We start from the raw sequence: 20344 nt of genomic DNA on the forward strand, positions 1-20344 counted from the left end.
GTCCCGGGGTAGGACAAGGTCTCTAGGAATGAGGGGGAGTTGGTTTAGTCCGTGCGAGTCGAATACTAACTCTCCGGGCCGTCGGATTATGGTCAGTGCGTAGGCATTCCACTACTCCTTGCCGCAAAAAAAAAGGAAAAAATTATATATATATAATTGAAAGTTTTTACCTGTAATTCACTCTCCGTTTTATTTTATATCTACACTTTTTAGCAGTTTTCACAAAACATAAACTTTTACACGTTTTAATTATTTTCAAAACATATTTACTACGCATATATGATATAAACAAATGTAAAATAACAGTTTTGTTTACTTTCGCCGATAATATTATGTACAAATACACTTTAATTTCGCAAAAATCTTAATGTCATCTTCGTTTCAGCGAAATTAAGTTGTTTTTTTTCCATACAAAATTCAGTTGTAAAAATAGAACGAAATTAAGAAAATGGCCTTAATTTCGTTGAAACGAAGGCTGAAATTAAGGAATATTAAGGTATTAAGGTATTTTAAGCAAAAGATAATGTTGAGATAACGAAAAAGTGACGACATTTTTTTAAATAAATGTCAGAGATAGTTAACTTTAATAAACCTGGGAAAATATTTTGAAAGCAATGCAAATTTTAAAATTTGAATATAGAGAAAAAACTGTAAATGTTATTAATTTAAAATAGAGTGAGATATAATAATTCACATACCTGAAAACCACTAAAGCTAATAAAACTACTGAATGCCATCCTTTATTGCTATAATAATCAAAATTTAAAAATTTCCAGATACAAATTGTATTTAGAGCTTGTAATTTTTAACATTCGATTTGTAAACAAAAAACATAAAATTTTCTTTAATTTGGGGCAGTATGAACACTTTCAAAATTAACTTAATTTCATTTTTACGAAGTTAAGGATCGTCACAGGTAACGAATAATAAATCTATGCATATGAGCCCGAGACAAAACAACAATCGACAGTGTGGATCTTCGAAGACGAGCGAAATCCAACGAAGGTTGTTCGTGGAAGAAGCACTTCGAAGCAAAAAGTCGCATATTTCTTCGGCAAAACTGGTCATGTGGCTACTGTTCCGCTTGATGGGTCATCCGCCGTACAGCCCTGACTTGGCACCTAATGACTTCTTTTTATTCCCGTACATCATGAAAAAAATGCGTGGCCAACGATTTCGTCGCCAGAAGATGCTGTTGAAACGTTCAGAAACCATGTTTTGGAGGTGTCTCAATAGGAGTGGAAAAAGTGCTTCGACAATTGGGTTGAGCGCATGCAATATTGTATAAATCAGGCTAGAGAATACTTTGAAATACAATAAAATAATAAAACAATTTTTGATGATAAATATTCGCATTTTCACTATTAGGCCAGAAATATATACAGCAGCCCTCGTAGGTGGTAGATTCTTCACAGATTCTTGAATGTCAGGCTTTGATATATGATTGAATATGGACGAAGCGTCTCAAGTGGCACTATGCATATATAATTTTAGTGCATATACAGACATACATATATATATATTATAATTTATATGTGTGAGCTTTTCCATCTTTGTCCATTTCCAACTAGCCTTTCAAACAAATTGTAATTCGTTTCTCAATCATGTCACAACGTTATATCATGTCAACATTATATTTTTTCGAATATAATGTTATGGATGTGATAATTATAATAGTTAATTGCGTTTCTGCAAAAGGAATAGTTTCTTACATTTTGTAATGAAAGCACTACATAAGCCCTGGATTGTAATCTTATAAACATTAACAAAAAGCTTGAATTTCTGAGTAACAAAACTTCATGTAGTATTTCGCCCTTTCAGTTTATAAATGAGTGTTAAACCTGGCATTTGTCCGTAAAACTAAATATGACCTAATAAGCTGATCAGTTATTTCTAAATTTCAGTGATGATGAGTATCTGGTAATACTTGTAAAAAATTCAATTATTGTCTTTGGATTTGTTTTTCTGTATGTATAAGTATGTAGTTTTTTTTCATATGAAGCAGGAAAAATGGAATATGCACGGATACATTAAAATAAGTCTTTAATTTTTAAGTTAATTAAAATTATTGCGCAAATTTTAGTATACTAATGGAGATATTAATCTTATGAACATCACCTTTGTGTAGTGAAAGGGTGATACTTTTAAATCTCTATATACCTTTGTATTTTTTGTAATAAAAAATAATTCATAGAGTTAAAAATATAATTTAATTATAAGTTGAATCAATTAATTGCAAGTAGACATTGCTTTCTTTGTAGTAAAATACGAATAAATTGTAAATGTGATACTAAGTATAAAAAGGTCAAGATAAAAGGTTAAAATAAAAACAACAATTACTTCAGTTTGTGAACATATAGAAAAAATAAATAAATAAAGAAAAAAGTAAATAATTTTTTCAAATAACTAATTTAAGTCTTAAAAAACTTGAACTTAATTTTAAACTGATGCGCTTGTTATTGCTCTAAAGAATGTTTATAAGATATATTTCGAGAGACGTGCAACTAGTAAATGAACTAATTTAACAACTACAATTGCTATCAAGTTGTTTGAAGCAAGCGGGCTTATTTAAAGATAATCGGAATATTGTTTTCAGTGTTCGATTCCGAACTAAAAAGTAATTAAGTTTCAAAGTTAATAGAATAGTTTTTTACAAACATGAATAATTAATCGACGTCGTAATGCATCTATAAAATGTGGATTTTGCACATTTTGCAAGAATTTGGAATTCCTTGCAAGACTAATTTTTTTAAGACAAGTTAAAATGCAGAACAGACTTAACTGGGCTATTGACCTACCAATGTCGGCTTAGGTGTTATTATACATTATCAAATCTTATGTGCAGATTCTCGAACAGTTAACTTCTGTCACTAGGACTCTATTTAACTACATTTATTACTAGAATATAACGAATACTGCGGAAAAGACAAAAACACCTGAATTTTTATTTAATACCATAAAAAATTGGCCACGTTGTATCGAGTGGCCATTCTTGCGTTCTAGAAGTCAAAGAAGCGAATCAAGATTTAATACTTGTAAAGTGCAACTCAACAGATACTTTGATCGCCGTAGTTTCATCCAAAAACGAAACACAGACAGGTTAGCAAATAAAGACATGTTACGAGTGTGTATAGCACCTTTAATTGGATATGAATACAATTCTGTACATTCTCTTATACGAATATAAGAACATTCTGTACCGAATTTTATATTAATATACTTATTAGAAACAGAGAAAAGTCATATTCAGATTATTCAGTTTATTGTTCAGCTGAAGGGCAAAATAATCTGATTTCTGCCAATCCGACAAATGATCAAGCTTCATGCTTGAAAAACATGTATATATATATTCGATGAAAAACAATGAAACATACAAATGGACGCCAAAATGGCCTCAACTTGTTAAGTTAGTTGAGCATATATATACATTACGGAATCCACAACATTACGGAATCCACGACACGCACGGATACAAAGTTAGGTTTTGTAATCATACTCGGCTTTGTAAACAGTGTTCAGAATACCAAAGCATCACTGAATGCAAAAGATATATCAAACAAGACGTTAAATGTATCTTCTCTGGTGTAAACCATACTTCTATAAACAGTGCGCAATCTTCAAGAAACTACAACAGGAGCAATATCGATAATCAGGGAAAAAACCATTAGACAAGTTAATATATATATATATTTTAGAATTAAAAGTTATTTATTAACTAATTTATTAAAGAAAGAGGTTTCTCGAACAGTAGTGAACTACAACAACAAAAGTTTATTTTTTTATATTATTTTAATTAATTGAATTTTTGGCTGACCATACAGCTGTTTCGAGTATTGCCAAATACCCATACCCATCATCATTAATTAATATTTATTTATCAAATAATTAGTTAGTTCAGAAATTGAAAAAAAATAATTTAATATATCGATCTTTTAAACTAATGATTCTTTTGTATAAAAACTGTTCCAGACATCAATTTTTGGTTGCTCAGGGAAGTCTATAAAATCCAATTCCTTATTAATGTTCAAACATTTTGGTGTTTTGTTATCACTAGTAACTGGTTGCCAAATACTGGGCTTTATCTCATCACAATTGGGATTGGAATTTGTAGCGAATGTAGTCCACATACCAATCATGCGTTGAATAGTTTTAAACTCTTCAGAATCCTTAGAAAGTTTTGAAGATCCCGCATGAAAAAATAAATAAGAAATATCATCACCATGGCAAACACCCCGCACACCCTTATCACAAGTAAGATTACGGAAGTGATTAAAATGCTCCGAGTCAAAATCGAAACGATAAAAGTAAGTCGGAACATGTGGAGCATATGTAAGTCGGGCAACGACAGTGCGCAAAACTCCGTGGAAGAAGTTTTTATAGCTAAGTAACTACAAGAAGGAAATAAAAAATAGTTCACAAAACTTAATAAAAGTAAACTATTTTAAAAATAAAATTCAACTTACGTCTAAAAATTCCATAAATGAATTATCTATATGTGGTGTCTTATCACCGAAGTAGGTTTGTTTCAGTCTTGAACCCATTTGCTTAAGTTCTTCCTCATTATGTTTCTGCCTCACTTCAATAGGCAAAACGTGCACAAAATCGTTCAATTTATTAATAGTGTCCGGATATTTTTTGGTATGGTAGTATGAAAAAAGACCCTCGAAGGAAGTTATGCCAGTAATAATCGGTATGTCATTAGTCCAGGCATCTTTCAACATTTCCTTCGACGGCTTTGGTATGATGCAGTCAGTTGTACAGTAAGGCTCAACTACAGGCAGAAAGCTAAATAATTTATGCTCTAACATTTCCTCCTTTTCTGTTAGTAGATTATTACTGCATTCAGGAATTCTCTGAGGTTTTAATTTTGACAAATAACGAAAGACATCTTTATCATTATTTTTGCCCTTGTAACCTAAAGCGCATGCTAAACGATAGCCCGTATCATAATTTGATGTGCACGCCCACATACATAAAGCACTTCCCGACTGTAAAATGGCTTTGTGGAATAAACCTTTAGTTCTCTCAGTTAACATTAGAGCGTGCGTTGAAGCGGCACCTGCACTTTCGCCCATAAGTGTTATATTGTTTGGATCTCCATTAAAATTTGCTATATTTTCTTTAACCCAACGTAAAGCGAGTACTTGGTCTTTCAAACCGGCATTACCTGGAACGTCTAAATCAGGATCTTTCAAGCTAAGGAAACCTAAATGAAATTATGTTATATTTTGAACATATCTTGTGTAATTACTTTAACAAAACAAATACCAAAAGCGCCTAGTCTATAACTAATAGCAACAAATATTACATCTTTATTCATAAAATAGTCGGGCGCATATACTCTGCGTGATGCTTCACCAAATTGATACCCTCCACCATGTATCCAAACTATCACCGGTAGTGGTTTATCGCTTATCAACTAAAATTACAATCATATGATTGGCATTTAATTAGTAGTTGAAAATAGTTAAAGTTCTTACCGTTTTCGCATAAACGTTCACATATAGACAGTCTAAGGTGCCTACTACAGTTCTCAAGAAAATATCTTTTTGTAATTGTGAACTCTTCGCTTGCGTGCAGTCAAGTACATCTTCCCATGGCTCTGCAGGTTGTGGAGCGCGAAATTGTAGTTCGTCTAATGGGGGCTTTCCGTATGGTATGCCTTCGAAAGCGACATATTCCTCTTCATCATATACAGTTTTCCGAACGATTCCTTTTACTTTACCATAAGTTGTATTTACTATTTTAGTAATATTGGTACGTAGACGGTATTGCAATATCATATAGTTTATTAATCTAAAATTGCAACGGTATGGAGTTTTTTATATGCATAGGTATATATTATAAATATTTATCATTTTAATATAACTAATAATTTGTGATCCTATATGAAGTTTTTTTTATGCTTTTGCCATATTTTTTATAAAAATTAATTATAATTTTAATGTTTATGTTTATGTAAATGTTTATAAACAATTCTTTAAAGAATATTTTTATAAAAAAAAGTTTCTGAACCAGCGAGCAAAATCTTTATGAAATTCACGCAATTCGCTAACGAAAACGCTAAAAATATTATATGTGAATATATAATAATATATGTATGAAAGTTGTTAAGAGGACATTATAATTTTATTTTTTGTGTGCTCGAGTGAAGTGATTGCCGCTTACAACATTCCGTTGTATTGAAGGCATTACCATTACCTAAAATATCGTTTGAAAAGGATATTGAGTTAAGATTATGTTAAAACATCGGCAAATAAATTTAAAACTTTCCTTTCTCTATTCAACATGAAACAATTTAAATATTCCTTTTCTGTATAATTTTATAATTTTTTTCTTCAGATATTACGTCTATAGTTATAACATTCTAATTGTAATTACTTACAATCGGCAGCAAATTCCTTTGATATATCAGCAGTTAAACATGTTCCATATACGAATACTTTATTACTTTTGTAATATATATATATATAGTAGAATAACGTAGAGGTTCGGTTAGTTTATAAAGTAAAAAAGGGATTTGCAAATTTGTGTTAATTTTAAACAATTGTATAGGTCGATTTTCGGAACAGCCTTTCAAACAAGCAGTAATTCGATTTCTATTTCTTCAATCGTGTCAAAATGGTGTCTCCGAAACGCTTTTTTTAACATAGGGAAACCTTCATACATATATAGCCAAAAAAAAAAATATTGAATAATATATATAAAGTATATAATACTAATACAAAAAATATTTTATTTGAAATCCAAGTTTGATAGTTTTGGAGATACATTGGAAAACACAAATATTCGTTTGGATATTATTTTTCATCTTTTTTTCTCGCTATTATCAATGGTGTGAATAATATGTGCAAAACTTATTTATTTTCATTTATTTTTCTCTTTATTTTTATACTGTTATTATAACATTTATTTTTTTGATATAATAATAAAATTCTAAGTTTAGGTACTACCGGAATGAAGATATTTTAGAGTCATTCATATAATTCGTGTACCTTCTGCTCAAAAAGTATCCGGATTTGGTTGTTTGTTGACTACTCCTTAAGTAATAGACCGTTTTTTTGTTCTTTTTGTTTGTTATGTTGGTATACTCTTTCTTGACATATGGTACAAATTTGAGCGCCATCTGTCAATTAGTTTGCTAATGTGTGAGACTACCTAAAGTGCATTTAGCGATTTTTACTATGGAAAATTCTTGTTGTACGCGATTTTTAAACCAAACGCGGCAACTCTGTCATCGCTCAGGCACCATATTCGCCAGATTTGAATCCGTGCGACTTTTTCCTGTTCCCGAAACTCGAATTGCCCCTTCGTGGTAAGCGTTTTGAGTCGATTGAATCGGTAAAAGAGAATTCGCTGAAGGAACTAAAAGTCATACCATCACGGGCCTACGAAAAGTGTATGGAAGATGGGTTAAGCGTTGGCATATTTGTATTTCTTCAGAAAGAGCATATGTTTTATTTACAAAATCCGGGTACTTTTTGAGCTGGAGGTAAGTAAGTTATCATAGATTTGGCAAATCGAATGCTAGCATTTTTACTAATATACAATTAAAGTTTCACCTTTAGTTGCCTAAAAACATCTCCAAAATACTTTTTTAACATTTTTTTTTCAATTTAAATTTCGCAATATGTAAGAAAACTATATGGTGTAATCTATAATAAAACTCTCAATATTTTCTTAAGAGTTTTAATAAAAGAAACTTAATACTGTACAGGCTTTCATATAACCGGTTGCATTTATTAAATAATTATTATCAATTATCTCTTCTTTATGTAGCTCACTTTTTTGCTATTATGGGGGGCATATATATAATTCTATTGAAATCTAAAAGCACGTATAATCTTCTCCATTTATGGCTTGTTTTAATTTTCCAACAGTAAAATTGTTTGCAAAATATTCGTAAAAGATAAGTCTACTTTCGGTTACGATACTAAACCACATTTATGGTTTGTGCAAATAAATTGATAAAATAATCAAACCAGTGTTATTAAAGTATTGATAACATTATTAAAAAAAGTTTTATACATTTAATTTATTGAAATTTGAAAAATGTTCACATACAATACTTTGTACCTAAAGTATCGATATTCCAACTAGTTATATTCAAATTTATCAATTTCTCAAGTTTCTTGTACTAATATATGGCTAACTATATGTAGAACTTGTAGGTGACATATTAGAAACAAAAATGGCTTACCGTATAATAAAATATCTACATCATACCCCGTCGTCAAATAATATTTTACAAAATATTAGTTTAAACAAAAAAGCTTATAAATTCTATATATTGCTGTAATTCGATTCATATATACAGGGTTACTATGCACATGTATACGAATGATAGCTGTTTATATTGTTTACAAGTAAACAAAGACATTTGCGTCTAAGTTTTGTAGAACAAATTCGAATTCGAAATGGAATTCAAACGTAATAGTTGTTGTTGTTGTGATTTGAGTTACTGCTATAGCGCACTTTTACTCTTTTGTGGCTGGGGGGCTTATCCCTGTCCCACACTAAGCTTTTACTATACTATAATTATTATCATTCACCATATTTATCTTTTAACTGATGATGGATCGTAGTGTGATTGCGTTATATTTGATTGGAAAATCACAACCAGCTATTGTTCGTTTGCTCAAATACCTGAAAGTGAATATAATGTTTATGTATCGTACCATAAATAATTTTAATAGTGCTATGATGGTGGACGAAAAAAAGCAACAATATTACCTGAAACGGTTTGGAGAGTGCAGGTTCGACTTAAATGAAATCCATTCACGTAATAGTGGTATTTAAATGACCAAAGAACTGAAAATATTCCACCGAAGCATCCGCCGCATATTGTAAAATGAGTTCAAGGTAATGCTGTACAAGTTCCAAAATTACATGATCTTACATCAAAGCAAGTAAAAGTTAGACTCGAAATAGCAAAGAAGTTATTATTCGGATAATCGGATAATACAACGAGTTTCCAAACGTTGTGTTATCCGATGAAAAAAATTTTCCAATTGAGCCATTCATAAACTCACAAAATAATTGCGTTTACTTAACTGAACGCACTCTCTTTCCCTGCCATTTGAGACTGTGAATGGCGTCCCCAAGCAATTTTCCATTTCAAGTAATGATATGGGCAGCTGTGACCACCGATGAATGGTCTCTAATCGTTATCATAGAGCTTGGCGTCAAAGTCAATACGATTTATTATTGGGAAAATGTTTTGAAATTTGGTTTTGAGCCGTGGGTACGCAAACACTTTGGTCATAGACAATGAATGTTCCAACAAAGTTCGGCAGTGGTCTTTATCTCGTAAAGCTCGTGTGAAGAATGCTTAAAAATTCATTCATTCACTTCATTTCGTTCACATAAATGACCAGATCCAAATCCGATGGACTATTTCATTTGGACCATTTTAGAGATAACGATAGGACTAAAAAATATGCCAGTGTGGATGCGTTGAAGAAAGCAATTGTTTAGAAATGGGCCAAAATACCGAGAGATTACATTCGTAATGTAATGTTGAGCCTTTTCCGAGTTAGTGCATCTGGGCACTTTTACATTCGTGAATCATGTAATTCTTTTTCTAAACGTTTAAAGCCCAAGGTCGAGACAAAAAGTGGCCACATCGAGCTAGAGTGAATGGATTTACAAATTCAAACGCTGAACCTTCTACCGAAAAATAATACTAATATTTATTTGCGAAGCTTATTAAGAGCTATATGCTTAAAAATTTCACTTCAAATATAGTGTGCCGAATATATTATTTACTTTCATATTTATTATTTTGTAGTCAAACGATTTTAATAAACGAATTTTTTAATTTTTATTTTTAACAACAATTAAAAATTTGACCAATTAGCTTGCAAAAATACTTCATTACTTATTTACTTTACCATAATATTAAAAATATTTGCTTTAATCTTTTAATTTATAATAATTAATTTTCGATGTTTACTCTAATTGGATATATCTATATGTTACTTTGCTCATTACTTGATGCACACAATTTAAAAGGACAGGTTAAATCAATAAGATCTATAAATATGGAATTCGTAGCAGATTTTTTATTTTTTATAATTACTTTATTTTTGCTAAATTCTTCAGTATATAAGAAATTAAAAACAAATATTCATAGCTTGAAAATTTAATATAAAATTAAAGCCTTACTTTACTATTAGTGCAATTAATATGGAGAAATCCCAGTGCCACATTAACGATTTAAGCTGGGTCTATACAATAACATTTGACGCGATCTATATCATTATCAATAAAATATTATCATGAAAATTACTTCTAAGTTTATAATCTGCTCAAATCGAAATTGATTAATTTTAATCAATATTGATTGCTTAGTCTTATCTGTTTGTAAATCGCTGCTATTTCGTACACTACTCAACAACTAAAAAGTTATGAAAAATAATCACTATGGAATTTAGCAGATAAGGTATATATTGGTTATTTTGATTAAATCCAGAATTTTTTTTTAAGTTTATAAATACTTTGGAATACTAGGCAGTCAATGTTTTGCAACAATTTTCAAAAATTTAAGTTAAATATTTTTTGTTATAAAACAGTTGTTAAAAACATTACTTCTAATTAAAATGATGTTTCAAAAATTAATAATTTTATTCATTTAAAATAAAAAAAAATTGTCTTGTGATTCTTTCGTACAAGATTATCAAACTGCAGTACTCTTTCTTGTCAGAATTTGTATAATTTATTTTTAGATATACATATGTACCGAATTAGGTTCACTCACTTCATGCCTAGGCGCATCAGCTCAAAAGTACTTATATTCAACTCCATTTTTATTCTTTATTGTTATATATTCGTACTAAATATTTTATTAAACATAAAGAAAATATCTAAAATAGATATTTACACTTCACTATAATATTTGTTCTATTTTATTATAATTTTCATTATAAAATATTCAATAGCCGTGTAAACACATGTCACAGAAATAGCTGTGATATCAGGCGTTTTCAAAATTACTTTTTCTCTTGGAAAATCATATAAAGTCGAGCGTTTCGAATCTTACACTGTCGCGCTGCAACTGGGGAACTGAAAACTTTTTCAGTACATTTGTATTTTATTTCTGCTGATATCAATTTAAACACCAAATACAACTTTCATTCTTTTGTCGAAATAAAACAATCTCTATCGGAACTTTGAACGTGACGCTATCATATGTTGTTATCAACTTTTTTGAGGCGAGCAAGTTTATTCAGAGATAATCGCAATATCGTTCTCACTGTTCAGTTTTGAACAAGAAACTAATTTAAGTGCAAAGTTAATAAAAAATTGTTTTATAAATATGAATAATTAAAGGGATTCATAACATTGTATTTCCTAACTTATCTTTGAGTATTCATTGTTTGTGATTCGTCTGGTAAACGTGAACCTTATTAGTCTTCAGTTTATCATCAGAATTTTTTTACAATACAAGTTAATAAAATATTATGTCTCATTACAATCGATACATATATAAGCTACTGTAATTAAATTCCAGTGTAATTTTATTTTAAATACATTTACCTAATGTATTAGCAACTTGTTTCGCTTAAATAGTAATTAGTGGACGTGTAGTTCAGACTGTAAATATGCAAAAAATTTGTATTTATTAACATTTTTCAATTATAAGTAATCAACAAATAATAACTTTGTGGTACAGTTCCTTGGTATATGCATATGTTACATGTAATTTGCAGTTCAGTCAGGGTCAAAGTAATACCTTCCTCAGATACTATTATTTATTGTTTTATTACTAAAAAGTGGAAGTTTAATTCTGTAATGAATATACAATGTAATAATGTCTGTTATGCATATTTTTAATATTTAAAAATTTTTTTATTTTTTTTATTATTTTTAAATTTTTTGATTTGTTACTTGACACTTTTCCTTATTATATTACTGTTAATAAACATTATAATATATTATTAAATTATTATTTTAATAAATAACTATATATATATGTTATATATGAATATTATAAAGATATAAATATAATATCTCTTACGTTTTAGTGTTGTTTGCTGGCATATATAATTAAGTTTAGTTTAAAATTAACTAGAACTTAAATAAAATATATCGATATAATTATTTCTATAGTTTAAAAGTCCATTAGTTTTGCAATAAAGCAGAGAGAAATAAGTAAAGTTTAATATAGTTATGTTTTTGGCTATTTGAAGTCTCAAAAAATTACGCTCATATACATTGTTAATTAAAAAATAACCAGTAAATCAAGGCTATTTTCAAGCTTTTATATATTTTTTTTTAAATTTGAGACGAAAAAGGAGATGAATGGGTCTATATTTAAAAATGCCATGCATTATTTAAAAATCAGTTAAGACTTAAACGGAAGTAGAAAGGGGTAAATAATAATGAAGAAACTTTGTATATGATTACTTATTATTATAAAAACAGTTGCTTCTATTCAAATGAACCTCCAGTTGTCAAAAAAAATGAATGGCATTGAAAATATTATTAATTATATTGACTAATTTAAGCTAATGACTGTAATTTCGCGATCATTAGTCTAGAAAGTGCTTTGTTTAAAATGAAAAGTGAGTGAGAATTGCTTTATTGTTTTTCTGTTCCAATATTGAAAGTGACTGCTATAATTTTTTATCAGAATAATTGCACTTTTTTACTATCTCTGATGTGAATGATATGTGATAATGTATTGTATTTGATCATAAAAGAGTGTCATTTCATTTAATGATGCGTGCCTTTAAAAAAAAGTTGTAACAAATTATAGACTCATAGACAACTTGACAGGTGGATATCGCTAATCGATTTGTGCTGTCACGTTGATTAATAATATGTAATATATGATATACAAATACATAGTACAGAATGTACAATTTTTTTTATAGCATATATTATATGTGATTTTTTAAATGAAACATTCATCGCATTTAGGTTTTTTACGTTCGGTATATGGGTCATTCTTTTACAAATAGAACGGATTTTGCCAAAATTTGAACTCATCAGCTCTGATTTGGTTGACATTTTCATTACGGGTTTCTTTCATAAAATAAAAAGACCCGTAGCTCAAGAAAAAATATTAAGTTTTCTTTTCCTAGGAGATATGGAGCCATGAGGTTTTGAGAATTGGTATTTTAAACACATTTTCAAATGGCCATATCTCAGGATCTATAAACGATAGATACTTGAAATTTATTACATTTCAAAGATAATTAATTGAACCTTTAAGAAATTGTTTAAACAATTAAGATTGTTGAAGTACTAATATTAAACATTAAATAAAAAAAATTTTTCTCCAAATGTGTAGGGAGAGTTATCTTTTTTTATATATTTTATTTAGATTCAGTTTTAATTTTTATTGAGGCATAAAAATTTCCTGAATGGCATGTATTTTTTAAAATTCTCAAAAAATTTTTTTTTTCAGCAAGCAAATATATTTTCATTAAATGAATTTTCGAATAATGTACTACAAAAATTTTTATGTATTGTTATATAATCCTATGTACCGTAATTTTAGTATATGAGAATGGTCTACAGTACATAGAGAAAAATGTTTTTTTTTTAATTTTTCTATTTGTGGTACCTATTGCCGGCAAATCCAGCTTTGTTTTGTCTTATATATAAAATAGTTCCTTTGGTGTTATTTACTATGTACATGTATATGTTTATAGTTTATTTTATTTATAAATAATTTGTTTCTTATAAGAGACAAACATATATTTCACTTACTTTTGAATTGAATTTTTATTTTTCACTAAATAGGTGACACCACAAATCAACTTAGTATCTGGAAAATCTTCTATACCTACAGCACAAGTTGGTCTTAAAATAAAATGGTTGGTAATAAAATATCTTCTCTAGTTTACTTGGAGAGAAGTATAACTTCTACCGGCGCTATAACCAAATAATCAATTTTTTAAAACGCTTCGTTAGAATAGAAACCGTTAAAAGTATCTTAGACTTATTGTGTTAGATGTGATATATTTTTACCTATACTGTATCGAAAAGATTATTATTAAAACTCGGCTTTTTAATTTTAGAAAGTTTTTTTTATACTTGGTCATTGGACTGTCATCTGCATGAAATAGATATAGAAGCATAAATTAAATTTTAAGAATAACAAACAATATTTTTTTATTATTCACCATAGTGTTATATATAAATATATCGTGCATATATTTATTAATGTATTATATTATTAATCTATTAATTATTAATTGGATCCTTTTATTAATTACATCGAATCCTTCAGATGTCCATACTGGCTGAAGACTACATATCCCTTCGGAAATTTAATAAGAAATAAATATAAATAGGCACCATAATTTGTTAGAAAGTGTATAAGTATATGTATATAAATATATATGTATTCCCTTTTGAATTTTGAAATCATGTTTTTTTGAAAGTGTTTTTTATTTCATACAATAAATATGGGGTAATTGTGGCCTACCAATATTGTTTTAAATAGTTAACTATATCTTTACATATATAGTAGCGAATTGTCTTTTTTTAATAGAAACTACTTACTTCCAATCAATAGAAAACAAATTCATTATACTATATAGAATATGTAAATTTTTTCTCTAAATCAAAGATTTCAATATCTTATGTGTAAATAACATAGTTCATTCGATGCTTTTGTAGATTTAGAAAAAATCGATAAAGTGACCATGTAATCACTTTCCCGTATTATTTCTTATTAATAATTATTTTTGGATTCATCTATTACCAAATTAATACATTTATCGAATTGAAACTTTATGTCTTATGTTTGATTTTTAAATTATATTGTATTAAAAAATAAAGGCAGTCAATATAAAAATATCACTTAAAATAATAATTCATTTGTGTAAAAAGTGTCCCAAACTTCATTTTTGAATTGCTCAGGGAAGTCTATAAAACTTATGTTCTCATTAATATTTAAACATTTTAGCGGCTTGTTATCATTTTCAATTGGCTGCCAAATGCAAGGTTTGATTTTATCGCAGTTCGGATCGGAGTCTGTAGCAAATGAGGTCCATAAACCAATCATACGTTGTATTGTTTTAAATTCCGATGATGTTCTAGAGAGCTTTGAAGCTGCAGCATGGAAAAATAGGTATGGTAAATCATCGCCATGTGATGCCCCACGTACACTGCTATAGCATGTATACTTTTTGTAATGATTAAAGTTAACCGAATCAAAATCGAAACGATAGAAGTAAGTAGGCACTTGAAGAGCATATTTGCGACGTGCCAGAACAGTGCGATGAATTGCATGTCCAAAGTTCTTATGACCCATTAACTGAGAGAACACAAACGAGAAAAATAAGAAAAGCAATTATACATACCATATAATAAGAGAAATGTATCCGTAAATTAACTTACCTCTAAGAATGGCGTAAACACTTCATTGAAACTGATTTGTTTATCGCCAAAATATGTTTGTTTCAGTCTTAAGCCCATTTCCTTTAGCTCTTCACTATTTTGTTTTACTCTTACTTCATACGGCAAAATTCGTACACAATCGCTTAATTTGTTTATTGTATCGGGATATTTCATTGTATGGCGGTATGTAAAAAGCCCCTCTGTGGAAGTAACACCAACAATAAGTGGAATTTCATTACTCCAAGCATCTTTAAACATTTCGTTTGACGGTTTTGGTATAACACAATCAGCTGTAATATATGGTTCTACTACTGGTGTAAATGAAAATAACATATGTTCCAATAAATTTTCCTCTTCTGTAAGTAGCCTATCACTAAGTGCTGCAATTTTTCGTGGTTTTGCGGTTGATAAGTACTGAAAAACTTCTTTATCGTTATTTGTACCCTTATAGCCTAAGGCGCTAGCTAAACGATAGCCCCAATCATATTTTGGTGTCCATGCCCATGGACATAAGATACTGCCAGACTGTACTATTACTCTGTGAAATAAGCCTTTCGTTCTTTCTGTTAACATAAGAGCCTGTGCAGATGCAGCACCAGAGCTTTCACCCATGAGTGTTATATTATTTGCATCACCATTGAAGTTTGCTATATTTTCTTTGATCCAGCGTAAAGCGAGTACTTGGTCCTTTAATCCAGCATTACCTGGTACATTCAAATCAGGATCCTTTAAGCTAAGAAAACCTATCAGAAATTTTAAATCGCTTTATGAGTTTCTTAACAAAATACGAGAAATATAATTACCAAAAGCACCTAACCTGTAACTGATAGCTACAAATATCACATCTTTATTCAAAAAATAGTCAGGTGCATAAACTCTACGTGTAGCTTCACCATATTGATATCCACCACCATGTATCCACACTATAACTGGTAGCGGTTTTTCACTTTTTAGCTATAATTTGTAATAATAAAGTATAGTAAATAATTGTTATATGTGTCGAATTACGTCGTATGTTCTTACCTTTTTGACATATACGTTTACGTAGAGACAATCTAAGGTACCCGCTACAACTCGTAGGAAGAGATCATTTTGTAAACATCTATTTTTTGGTTTAGTGCAGTTAAGTATGCCTTCCCATCGTTTAATTGGCTGTGGTGCTCGAAATTTTAGTTCACCTAATGGTGACTTGGCATATGGTATGCCCTCAAAGGCTACATATTCCTCTTTATCGTAAACGGTTTTGCGTACAAGTCCTTTCACTTTACCGGAACTAGTTTCAACTATTTCTGTTCTGTTAGTACTAAGAAAATGCTGTAGAATCAAATATTTCATAAATCTGTAATGAGATTTATTTTTTGGTCTTGAGTTTGGTTTATATCAATTGCAAAAATTTGAAACAAAATTCTTTAACTTTGAAGATAGAATAAAATTGTTTTAATTATGACTTTGTGCTATAGAATTTTATAATGTAATCTTTTAATATTAATATAATTTGTCACGAAAATTTAAAAATTTATCGTACTTACTTATATGCCAAATATAATATTTCAAGTGGACTCAGGTAGAGTTCCATTTTATAAAACAAAAATATTTTTTTTAATAGATTATTAATTTATTAAGAAAATATAACAATATATATTTTATTTCGACTCTAAATCTATTTCAAGTTAATATACTGATAAATTTTCATTGAAGAATATTTGTAATATTAGGAGATAAACTCATGTCACTTAAAAATATTTCATAAATAAATCTTGTTTTGAAAATATTTAATGTTATTTTTCGTACGTTTTCAATTTCCGACTGTTTCTTCACAACTAAATCTTGTGAGCAAACTGAGTACTATTTAAATGTGTTCATTGTCGTTAGATTAAGTTAAAGATTACACTTTTCTTAAAACAAAAAATTTCTATCGCAAATTAGAATACAATATTAAATATATATGTGATTAGAGTTTTCATATAAAAATCAAGTTTAATAACAAATTATCAATGGCGCAGCTGATTCGTTAATTGTTGTCTAATATAATATTTTACTATATGATCAAAACGTAATTTGATTTGTAAACAACTTTACGTATATAATCAAGTTTACATTTAATTTGCAAATTTAATCGAATAATATTATTCAGTTAATCTAATTAAGAACATTAGATGAATATTATATCCATTAAATTTTCTTCTCTTAATAATACATTACAATGTATGCAAATTTGTGTTGTTGTACTCAAACATAAAATAATTGAAAGTTAGAAAAAATTATTTATTATAATCATATATCAAATAATCGGAATTAGAATTTGTAGTAATGTTTTCGTTACTTACTTAACTTGTTCACCTATATTCTGTAAGTACTAGACCCGGTTAAACTTAAAGACATTTTTTTTTTATAATTTTTTTTTTGATATAGTATTTTTTATTAAAAATAGTCTACTTCCGAATGAACCAGTGACGTACACAAATTGAGTTTTGGAATTCTAATAGTTCAGAAGATTTTACATTAGATATCATGGTTGTTATGCCCTTTTAAATAAATTTCTGTGTATGAGCTTGGGGTTAACATAGCAATGGAAATGTTTAACGAATTTTTTTTTAATGGTTTTTATACTTATCATCCAGAATTGCTTTTTGTATATCGATCTACCACAAATTCCTGCCATTATCAATTTCTTTTTGTTGAAAAGTATATATTATAATCTCTGGTGCTTCCCTGGATATGTTTCTGCGGTACCGGTTTATATTACTCTAGAGACCATTAAGAGGAATTCCTACTTCTATTTTCGTCAACTTGTCAATACCAGATGGAAAGTACTTAAGTCATATGCAATTTTGAGGTTGACATGGCCCACCTATAATAAAATTAGGTCCTTGGAAGTCTTCAAAGAAGACCGCGTGAATACTGCAAAGCTTACTGCAGTTCTTGCTGTTCATTGGTGTGTAGAAGAAATAGGTTTATAGGAAGAAATTTGTTTGATAGTTTATCAGACTGTTAAAAGCAAGAGACCTATTAAATTATCTAAATTCTATGGAATGGATTTAGTCTCAACTCTTCTATATTTGGGGTTCTTGCAAGAAATGGGATAGTAAAATGGCGAAAAATCGCTTATTGATGTACATGGAAGTTATCTAATGGCCTGCCACTGCAATTAACCAACTATGTATTACAATTTTATTCATATATGTGAATATTTGGATATGAGGAAGAATGTAAATTCTTTTAAGTTATAATTTTACATTCATTAAATATTTTTTTTTTATATTTTTACGTAAATAGGTGTTTGGACTTAAAGGTACCTTTAATTTTTTTTAAAGCATACCCTCTTTTTTTTTAAAACCTCGATTTTTCCTAATCGCTTTCTACTTTATTTTTGTGAGTTATTTATCAGAAAACAAGTTAAGTATCCTGTTTTCTACGAGTATTGTAGCAAAAAAAGATTAAAGACGTAAACTAAAGAATTTAGTTAACTTTATTAGGAGCTTTAATTTATTCAAGTTAGTTACTAGAGCATTCTTTAATAGTATCATGTGCTCCTTCAGCTTAAGTAGCTTTAAAGGAAAGCTTTTCTATTGAAATAGGTTTAAGAGATATTATCAAGCAAAATATATATTTCCAACTCTAGCAAAGCTCTTATTTGTGAATGTTAACTAAGGAGCTTCCTTTAAATCTTTCAAGCAGTTTTAAACTTGCAATAACTGTAGATGTTTATTAATACTTCATCAATTAAGTTGCAATAGTTCATAGTTCATTTTTAATGCTTTTAATATATGATTGAATTGATCACAGGATATATTGCAATAGAACTTAATAAGGCTTACAGTGTATGGGTTTGTATATTTGTTATATTGAACTAAATAAAGTAGTTTTTAATTGCAAGACTAAGTAAGAGATTTCTATCATCACTAAATTCTAAGATAAGAGCTTAATAACTTTTTCTGTACTCGAAACTTGCTCTGATAACGAAGCACATATTTTTGCCGGATACGTTTTAGTTTTTTAGTAAATTATTTTATAATACCTCTATTAACACTTTTAATAAACAGTTGCATTTACTCTATTCGATCATATATTTTTGCAATTTGGGAGTTATTAGTATTGATTTTCTGATTTCATCGATAACTTAAAATTCTGTAAAGTTAACTTAGAAATACAATAAATAAATATTTTCTTTGTTGTTGTTTTAATGATACAGAAATTTATTAACCAGTTCAGACCAGATTATTACTAAATGCAGTTAAGGTATGACAGACTAAATACTCTTTCATTTAAGTAATTAATTTTTACTTGTAATCTCTGCTACCTACTGTAGAGCGCAATCTGTAATTTTGTTAAAAATTTTTGCAACAATGTATGCATGTAGAGTTTCGTTTTTTCAAATTCTTTAATTTTATGTATATTATACAAATCAATTGATAACACATATTTTAGTTATACAATTTTATTTATTTTCAAATAATTTCATTGCACAATAAATTCTGTCTTAAGTCGTAGAATATTTGCAGTATTGATGATAATTAAATTTTCTCTGATTAATTAAATAATTAAGAATTATTATAAGAAATTGTTTAAAATAGAACGTATTTTATTGTAAAATGCAATGCTATTTTATTTTATTGAACTATGATTCATTATGCGATACTTAATATAAACCATAAGCTCTTTAAGGGTCGCAGAGTAAAATAAATAAGGGGTTATTTTTAATACACAGGAACAATTTGCAGTAATATCGATTTCTCTGATATGGTGATTTGAAAATTGATTTTAGTGAAGACAGCTATTGCGAGCAACTTACATCACTGCACCAAATGACAATATAGCTTACTTCATTAAATAGTTTAAGATTGTCTTTGCATTAATCACACTTTCAAAAACTGCACTAGCCATGTTACACTCACTAGAACCAACAATTTTTATTACGATTAAAGCGATTCCCACTATCGAGTGGGAAGTAAGTTGTCTTGGTATAGTTATAAAAATCAAAACATGT

General features: G+C 28.8%; 2 protein-coding genes across 2 annotated transcripts; both read right to left on the reverse strand.

Moving 5' to 3' along the window:
* Positions 1-3887: 3887 nt before the first annotated feature.
* On the reverse strand, positions 3888-11054 carry LOC119679770 (esterase B1-like). Its single transcript, XM_038092307.1, has 5 exons — positions 10760-11054; positions 5481-5796; positions 5269-5419; positions 4464-5206; positions 3888-4388 (listed from the first exon to the last, which is right to left on the reverse strand). The coding sequence occupies exons 1-5, from the start codon at positions 10804-10806 to the stop codon at positions 3933-3935; spliced, it is 1713 nt and encodes a 570-aa protein (XP_037948235.1). The 5' UTR covers positions 10807-11054; the 3' UTR covers positions 3888-3932.
* A 3735-nt stretch (positions 11055-14789) lies between these two features.
* Positions 14790-16919, reverse strand: LOC119679771 (esterase B1-like). The gene is made up of 5 exons (XM_038092308.1): positions 16887-16919; positions 16381-16696; positions 16161-16311; positions 15358-16100; positions 14790-15274 (listed from the first exon to the last, which is right to left on the reverse strand). Exons 2-5 carry the CDS (start codon positions 16690-16692, stop codon positions 14819-14821), a joined length of 1662 nt encoding a protein of 553 aa, XP_037948236.1. The 5' UTR covers positions 16693-16696; positions 16887-16919; the 3' UTR covers positions 14790-14818.
* Between the last annotated feature and the right edge of the window lie 3425 nt (positions 16920-20344).

Source organism: Teleopsis dalmanni, chromosome 2 (assembly GCF_002237135.1).
Source record: "Teleopsis dalmanni isolate 2A chromosome 2, ASM223713v2, whole genome shotgun sequence".
NCBI lineage: Eukaryota > Metazoa > Arthropoda > Insecta > Diptera > Diopsidae > Teleopsis > Teleopsis dalmanni.